The sequence below is a fragment of the Cryptomeria japonica genome, chromosome 11 (assembly GCF_030272615.1).
Source record: "Cryptomeria japonica chromosome 11, Sugi_1.0, whole genome shotgun sequence".
Classification (NCBI taxonomy): domain Eukaryota; kingdom Viridiplantae; phylum Streptophyta; class Pinopsida; order Cupressales; family Cupressaceae; genus Cryptomeria; species Cryptomeria japonica.
Genome location: NC_081415.1, coordinates 68,028,430 through 68,037,810, shown reverse-complemented (window position 1 = coordinate 68,037,810; position 9,381 = coordinate 68,028,430). Strand labels below are relative to the sequence as shown.

The following is a 9,381-nucleotide window of genomic DNA, read 5'->3' as shown; positions in this document are numbered from 1 at the left end:
AATGGTATGCAACTGTATCTATTTGGAATGCATTACCCAAACAACGCAATCGATCAGTCGTACACAAAGTTCCACGAGTGTGATCTTTTTCAAATCCTAATATGATTTCTATCTCGTCAAACTCTAGAGGAGCCACTTGACATGACCCCACCCAAACCAAGATCCATTCTTCCCACTTTTCAAGAATGTATTTTTGTTCACTATCTTGCAGTTCCCCTCGTGAATTTTCAATTATAGTGCAGAGTTCTTCATGAAGGACACCACCACATCATCTAGAGTCTATGCTTCAATTTTTGTCTTTGATCCCATGGAGGCCAATTGTCCTTTGTCTGAGGAAGTGCTTCCTGAATAGTCATGGGGGGGGAGAGGTAATGCTTGAAATCACCCTTCAATTGTGAGATTGTGTACATAACCTCTTGGTCTTCTGGAAGCTAAAAAGTACTTTGAGTCTACCAACTCTAGTTCCACACTATAGAAATTTTTGGATATTTCCTTCCAAATATCCTTCAGTGAAAAAGCATCATTCTCATAATAGATAAAAGGTGGTCCTTACATGAACACATTGATTTCCTCCAAGCCTGGCCCAATAGGTTTCCCAGAAACTCCAAAACTAGTCACACACTCCAGACATTGTTTGTTTGTATTGCATACTCTCTATTTATTTATCACCCTTTAACACTTTCCTCTTCTTTTCTCCAAATACTCCCTTCTAGGTAGCTGATGAGCTTGTTTCCATGTCATTCAAGAGAATGCCTACTTGCTTTCTTTTACAAAATTTACTTGCACACGAGTCTTCAACTTGTATCTTCTACTTCCACACAAATATAAATTATAATTCACGCTTAGATGATAATTAAATAAAATAAGCATTTGTAAAGAAAAGATTTAGTCATTGGATGTTACATATTATCTGACAGAAAGATCCTAGACAATTCTTGGAGAAAGGAAATATCATTGATAACCTTTTTTTGTAAATAAGACTGAATCAAATGAATAAAAAAAATTTTATGCAATTTTTAAAAGTAGAACTCATTCAATGCTTTCATATACCAACGGGAAAGCCGTCTGACCCACAACATCTGATATCATCAGAATTCCGATGACAACTAAAGAAACATCCGACAAGGATGTTGTATATCCGACGTCACTTCCTTGTCGGATGGTCATTGAGGAGAAAACATAGCATCCATCGGAATGCCGACCGTAATCCGTCAATATTTTTGGTCGGGGAGAAAATATAACCATCGTCGGAAGATTTCATAAAGTTGTCAGAATTTCGATGCAAATGGCATCGTCGGGAAGACCGACGACAAGTTTTTGAAGTTTAAATTAATCGAAAGTCCGATGTGGTGTCATCCAACTACTGACAATTGTCCATCGCAAATTAGGCCCAAATGTACTAGTGACTCACATGAGGATGATTGGAACTAGAAAAACACATCTAGACTATTCCTAGTCACCTCCCTAACATGGATCACCTAGAAAAACACATCTAGTGGATATCCATGCTCTTCTATTCTCTTCTCATGAACTCATAGCTAAGCTATTTGTAGTTCATGGATGATGTGTGCTTTGCTCTTTTATGTGATCGCTTGTGTTCATCAGATGGCATTTTTCAAGAATGATATTACTAGTTGAGACATTTTGATATTGAGGTCTCTTCAGCTAGTTGACTTGAGGTCTATTTTTCTATCTTTAGCTTTTGTGTTATTTTTTTTCTTTGTTTTCCTTTTTGTCTTTGGTTTTCCTTTATTTGTCTTTTTTTCTTTGTTTATCTTTTTGTTTTTATCTTTTTTTGTCTGCTCTTGCATATGTTTGAGTGATTTAGGAACCTAAGATCAGGGGCTTGATTCCTTAAAATTAGTGTTGCCTTATACTCCTTGTGATTACGCTCCTCATTGCTCTTCTTATTCATCTCTCTTTTTTCTACTAAATACCATGAGTATTTGCATAGGCTCATACTCCTGTTAAAGTGGGAGATAAATGTAGAATCCTAAATTGTACTCTGTTAAAATTTGGTCCAAATCTGAGCGCTCATTTTAATTTTCATGTATCAAAGCTTGATTGTGACCTAATTCTGCATATATCATGCAAATCTAGTCCCATTTCTACTTAACACATCACATGGTCCTTGTATTATGATCCTAAAATGGGTTAGGACTAGGGCAAGGCACCTTGGTCCTCATTAGGACCAGGGTGTGGCACCTTGGTCCTCCCAAATAGGAGCTTAATTTGGCCCCTTTCAACAGTCCTAATAAGTGGATGGAAATATGATATCCATGTCAACGTATGTCAAAAAATTAAGACATGCAAGTATAAAAGGAGGTCCACCCCAATCTCATTTGATAATAACAAGAAATCCTAAAGAATTATAAGGCATCAAATTGATCTGTATTCAAGAAAAATATCTTTCAAGAATTGAAGCATTCATCATCAAGCATTATTAGAGGTCTTAAAAGATGCTTATTCTTCATTCATCAATTGTGGAGCAACATTGTATCATTCATATGCAAGCATGTCAAACAGGTACAAAGTTGCGATATTTAAAATAAGCATTATTTACAATGACAAATCAATCCCCCTTTGGAGTGCAAAAACTTTGGAGGACTAGGTCTCTGGGTAGCATGGTCCTGACATTTTAGGGGCACTTATGGGTAATAGGTCTGAATCTACTTGCATTGCTTAGATCTAGGTTCGTGGCTCAATCTGATGACTATAGCTTATTGTTTATGATGCTCTTCTCACATAGTAACACATATAAAGAAAATTTGAAGGCATAAAGGAATGAGAATATGAAAGAATTTTCAAATTTAGACCAAAGATAATAAACAAACTTGTTTTTAGCTAGAAAACCCTAGTTCATCATACAAAACACGAGATAGCTCATAAATCACCCATATATCTATGAAAGTGTGAATTAAATATCTTGGTGATGTCATTACACTATTTATTGGCCAAATTAGCAAAAGAATGAGACATTTATTAGCCAAGTCACTATTACTGCTCATTTGAGTGAACAAGGTGTCCACAACTGATGATTCTTGGGTTCTAATCATTGATCTGGCTTGGTGAAAGCACAATTAATGGATAATATGATATTTACCAAGTTTGAATTTTGTTGAAGTTGATGCTAGACATCCTTGACCAACAACACTTGAATCAAGTGAAAAAAATAACTTACATTTTGATGATTGGATCTATCAACTCTATAGTTTCCATCAAGGACACATGGTGCACAACGTAGCAATATAAATTGGTTTGGTTCCCTCCTTGCCTACTTTATACTAGGGTATAATCCAATCATAGATATCATATAGGTCCACCATGTATAGAATACTCTAAGGATCTTTGCATTAGGTGAGGCTTGTACTGACAAACATGATACATGGTAGTATGGCCAAATAATGTGGGCCTTGTGGTAAACTATTCATTGGATGTACTTCTCAGGTTATCTTCATCCATATGGTTTGTTATAGCTATTGTTATGTTGTAGCCTTTGTTTGTGTTAGGATTAATGGCAGTCCCCAAGATACTGAGAGGGGGGGGCTGAATCAGTATCTAGCCGGTTAACAAAATATTTGACCTTATTAAGTATTTTGCATTCCAAAATAGTGTACCGGTAAATAATAATTAATGCAATAAATAGGAACAATAAAGACAACATAGAAAACACACCATAACACATGATTTTTAACGAGGAAACCTAGTGTGGTAAAAACCTTGGTGGGATTTATAACCCACAATATTCACTCACTGGCCAATGAATGGATATTACTTACAATGTGGTGCCTGCACATGCAATAAGGCCAACTGCCTAGAGCTCATTGCTCAATTTACAAAATAGATTATGAGAATCCAATATAATGTACTGCTACAATTCAACATCTTCTATGCCAGGTTCAGTACCGGTTTAAGCTCATACTATAACCATAACCTTATACAAAATCTGCCTTAATATTCGCTCATCATTTCTACCATATTCATCTTCTATATCTATCATCCATGTAAAAATGATTTACAAGATCTCATACATATGAGTCTTATTACAATATGCCATGTCGGTTTTACAAAAGATATTTACAATTAAATACAATAATCAAAAGTTGTTCCTGTCGGCTCGGGTGCCGGTATACATTGTTGTCGCTATCGGTGAAGTGTCTTCTGGTGCCGATGCTTGTCGGGGCTTGTGCCTGCTAGTGGTTTACCAGATGAATGCCACAAGATTGTCTAAAGGTATCCATAAGGTTGCAAGGTTGCCATCAATGACAACACCTTCAATTACCTTCAATTCCCTTTAGAGTGTGCAATGCCAACAGTTTGTTAGAGCTCTTAGAGAGATTTTATGGCCCTCTGAATAGTTGTTATATTCTCATCTATATTGGTGGTTGATCTGGTTCTTTATCTTTCCATTTCTTAGAGCTCTTTTTGAGTTGCTCAATATTTTTTAAAAAAAATAGTACTTTTCTTTGTTCATTAATTATGAAGAAATAGTTAGCACTACACATCATAATAGAGATTGTGTCCCTTAGCAATTTTCAAAACCCTCTAAAGATATTTATAATATTGTCAATCCAAATAGAAAGTAAATAAAGATGACTTTCATGAATTAGAGAGCATAAGCACAATATGAATATGATTAGATGTGTACAAGAAAAGACAAATCTATGGAGGCAAAAGTGATTTAAAGGTGCAAAATCATCACCAAATATATATGCATGTCATACACAAAATTTGATGTAGTATTTAGATAGATAGAAGCCATTCCCAAACTAACAATAAAACAGTTCTAAAATACTCATTAAAGTTATTCATCATATTTTTTTAAATGATATTAATTTATCTTACCCAAAAAAATTATCAATTAATTAATCTAAATCAATTTATACTTATTCATGTATATTATTTAAATTAGTGCAAAATAATTTTATCAAACAAATTATTATCTATATGAAATATACAAGCCATGTCACATTTTTAAGTAATTTTACATTTCTCTAAAGCTAAACTATCATTTTAGAGTTAAATAAATTTTACCATTTTTTTTTTCAATAAATAAAAGTCTAGATTGTTGTTCAAAAAATAATACTATGAAAATTAAATAAATTTTACAATCTTTAAATTGAACAAACATAAAAATCACTTTCACATACTTTTAAAAAGTTTTAAACATATTTCAGAAGACTACTAATTCAATACAATACATAAATTTCCTTGTTTCTAATTAAAAAATCTATCTCACTAAAAAATTTAACATTAATATAATTTAAATAAAAAAGATTTTAAGTATCAATTGTAATAGTTACATGTGGATTTATGGATTTGATTTTTTTCCAATATTCTCCACCTTCCTTTAAAGTTTCCAACCATTCATTCGTCCCACGGCAGTCCAACAACTCCAGTCTTTTCAACTGCTCCAATCCTTCCACTTCCTTCACTTTTGGACAGCCTAATATAGAGAATTTTTGAAGGCATGCCATCGCTCCCTCCTCTAATCCAGGGAATTCCTCTAATGAAGAGAAACTGCAAATAGACAAAATGCGGAGCTGTGAAAACCCCCATGACTTCCCAAACGCCTTTGGCAATTCTGTGCAACTCTCATTCCCATCTAGCGACAATTCCACCAGATTGGGCATTCTCTCCAACTCCGGATAACCACTACACTCACAGTCCATTAAATCTAATCGTTTCAGATTTGCAAACTCGCATATCCAACTTGGCACTACAAACTGCAGTAGTTCAAGGCTTTCCAGATGTTTCATTGCTCTCATTTTCCCTGGAAACTCCCTAAACTCCTTTCTATTATTGAAGATTGCTAGACAACGCATCTTCACCAGTTGGGCAAGGATCCCTTCTTCTATCCTCTTCAACTCCATGTCATTGTCAACAAATAAGATTAGTTTCTGAAGCTGAGTCATATTCACCAAATTATCCAACCTCGTGAATTTGTCCTCTTCTGTAAGGAAGTCCAACTTTGATTCTAGTGTTCTCAAATTTGTTATTCTTGGGATCCTATGAATGCGGTTGACTTTTAAATGCTGAAGACATCTAAGATCACTTATCCATGCCGGTAATGACTTACAACTCTGAGGTAAATCAAGAAACAAGAGGCATTTTAGGTGTCTCACACACTCCGGCACCTCCTCTATCTGTGTATAAGTCAAATTCAATAATCTGATAAGAATCATCTTTCCAAGAGACGCAGGCAATGTAGAGATGTTTGTGTAGCTCAAATCCAAAACGCGCAGTCCTCTCATAGTGGTAAACAAGTTTTCTGGAATGCTTGTAATCCCTAAATTACGAGACAGTGAAAGTGTACGGAGATAAACAGGACGGCTCTCTGAGATGGCATTGAAAACATGCAGACCTTTCTTGGCCAGTAGAATCCGACACCAGCCCATGGAATTACTTGTATGTGAAGACACTTCTTGAATAGAAAAAACACATTTATCTTCTCTTGATATGTGTATTGCCAAATCGTGCAACAAATCATGAATTTTACAGTGTTTGATTAGAATATCATAATCTGCCTCATATACTTGGAGCATACACAGCTGTGCAAGTTGATCTAACCAATGCCAGGCCATTTCCCACTGCTCCTCTCCTGCCGGGATGAATCCTTCCGCTATCCACAGATTTATCAAATAACCTGCTTCTATCTCCTCATCCTCGGGAAAGAAGGATAGATATGCAAAACACGGTTGAAGGTGTGGAGGCAAAGAGTCATAACTCAGCTTCAGTATCTCCATGACAGGGTCATGCTCTCCGGTGGGAGTAACTACTCTTTCAAGCTGACTGCGCTTCCACTCCCAATTTGTAAGCGTAGTGTTGGCCAACGATGCTGCTATCGTTTTGATAGCAAGAGGTAAATTCCCACATTGCTTTACAATCTTCCGACCCTCCTCTTCCATGTGTTGTGGCGCTCTATTTCCTGCACTATTCGGAAATGCATAGATACAAAACAGCATCCAACTCTCTTCATCTGACAAATTTTGCATCTCATAGATTCGAGCATTTGAATTTGAAGCAACCTGCCTATTTCTTGTAGTGACCACAATTTTACAATCTTTATCGGCTGGCAGACCAAGTTTATCAAGGAGAGAATTTTCAGAAGACAGCGTCCAGAGATCATCCAGCACAATGAGAGATCTTTTCCCTTGGAGATGGTCATGAATCAATTCAGCCGCTCTCTCTTCACTTACACTTTTACTATTTATACCTATGTGGGAGGCTATATCATCTTGCAAATTCTTGAGAGAGTAAGATTTAGAAATGGAGAGCCAAATAGAATGATCATACTTGGATTTTGCAACTTTGTAGACATTTTGGAGAAGAAATGTCTTCCCCAAGCCACCCATACCAACGACAGATATGACTTGTACTTCTGGGTCTTCCAACAAGCCTACTATGTCTTCAACTTTGGATTGTAAGCCCACTGGACGTGAATTTCTGGGCAGAAGACTAGATTTCTTCACCATTGCTGATGTACTTGTTGACGCTGCTTCGTCTGCATGAAGACCTTTCCGATGTTTTCCAACCCCCTTAAATGTCTTCCCCACTTCTTGTTGCACAGCCAAGGTAATCTCGGAACACAGCATCTCCACATTACTGATAATTTTTAAGGCAATGACAATTCAAAAGTGTTCAAAATCAATATGGAGAGGGTAAAACGGAAAAGTTAAAACATTGAATCATAATAGACTGGAAACAAACAACCCAAACAAAATAGGAAGATCTAAACGGCAAAAAACAACCTAGGCCTTACTCATTAGATGTGCTGAATTCGTAGCCAGAGATGAGTGAAGAAGAGTGGAGGGCTTCTTTCCACTGGGCAATCTTCTCCTTGCTGAATCTCCCTTTTTCTTCATGTTTGGCGAATGCAGCTGCATAAACTCCCTTGTCAGGGTAGCGAAGTTCAAAAGGCTTCACATCACAAAATATTGGAATAAAGCGAGCCTTGGTTTCCAACATGAGAAGCAGCTCATCTAGACACCACGAGGACTCCGCATATCGTGGCGAGAAGATCGCGATCTGCAGTTTAGAAGAGTAAATGGCATTTTGTATGGCAGACTCAATTGAATCTCCCAATTCTATTTCCATATCATCAAGAAATGTCCAAAATCCATCCTCCTCCAACGAATCGTAAAGTGCAAAAGCCAGAGTGTCTTTGACGTCAGGGCCTCGATGGTTGATGAATGCATCAAATATTTTTTTAGATACAGCGGGATTTTCCCTGTGAAAATCACTGAAAGAACGTTTGTGAGATGAGGATGCAGACGCCATGAAGACTAGGGGCCAAAGAAAGATGGAAAATCTAAATCAGACTGATCTGGATTTTAATAGTAGAAGAGAAAATTTGAAAGCATTAAAGCAGGAGTGTGTTAAGAAAAGTGGGTGGGAAGATATGTTTTCCTGACCTCAAACAGCAAGTGGTATGTGAATCATGCAAGACATGACTTTATTTCAGAAATCTGAGTACTGAGTCAAATTGCTTTAATTGTAAGCATCATCGTTAAAGAGGCCACTTTGTCTTCAAACTTTACTTTTTCTGAGTGGCGGCCACCATAATTAAAGAGAACCGAAATTATCACTTCATATAAATTTGTCGGTTGGCTTTGGGTAAAGATGTTTAAAGATAAGGAGGAATCATTTTCAAACTTTACTTTTCTGATTGACGACTGACCACTAAATTTTATTGCGGGGTTTCCCCCCTCCCATTGAATTTTATAAAAGAAAAAAGGAATTATCATCGACACATGTAACAGTCAAATCTCGAGTAGCACATTCAAATTGATTGCGTGAATTGTAGGCAAGGCTATTTTCTGTACGAGTTTTTAATTCAAACTTTACTTTTCTGTGAGTTTTCATTTTCAAACTTTATTTGTAAAAGTGGCCACACAATATTCTTTACGCAGTTTCTCCTCTTTCAGTCATTTTTGATCATGAGAAAAATCTTATGTTTATTTATCTTCATTATGAGGTTTGCGTTCACAAATTCAACTTGCTCAGATTTGCTTTGTTTAACAAACAGGAAACATCTGTTTGTTGGGTTTAATAGGAAGACCATGCAGATTGTATGTAGGTAAGGAAGAAAAATCAATTATAATTTGTTTTGAACTTTATTTCATATAATAGGGAAAATGACATATTTTTTTCAAATGTAATTTTTTATAAAATTTTCATTCTTATAAAAATATTGTATTTTTTAAAGTTGAAATAATTTTTTATATATTGTAAATTATATAATAGTTATTAATCATGTTAAGCTGTAAGTTATTTATAAACAAGTTTATAAAAGTGGAATAATATTTGTTTTGGGATAGTTAGTAAGGAAATTGTCAAATGATGACATTAATTTTTTAATACTAGCATCATTCATTCCAA

General features: G+C 35.7%; 1 protein-coding gene across 1 annotated transcript; it reads right to left on the bottom strand.

The window, feature by feature from the left end:
* Positions 1-5,259: 5,259 nt before the first annotated feature.
* LOC131859731 (probable disease resistance protein At1g58390) lies at positions 5,260-8,448 on the bottom strand. Its single transcript, XM_059213737.1, has 2 exons — positions 7,763-8,448; positions 5,260-7,605 (listed from the first exon to the last, which is right to left on the bottom strand). The coding sequence occupies exons 1-2, from the start codon at positions 8,278-8,280 to the stop codon at positions 5,280-5,282; spliced, it is 2,844 nt and encodes a 947-aa protein (XP_059069720.1). The 5' UTR covers positions 8,281-8,448; the 3' UTR covers positions 5,260-5,279.
* Between the last annotated feature and the right edge of the window lie 933 nt (positions 8,449-9,381).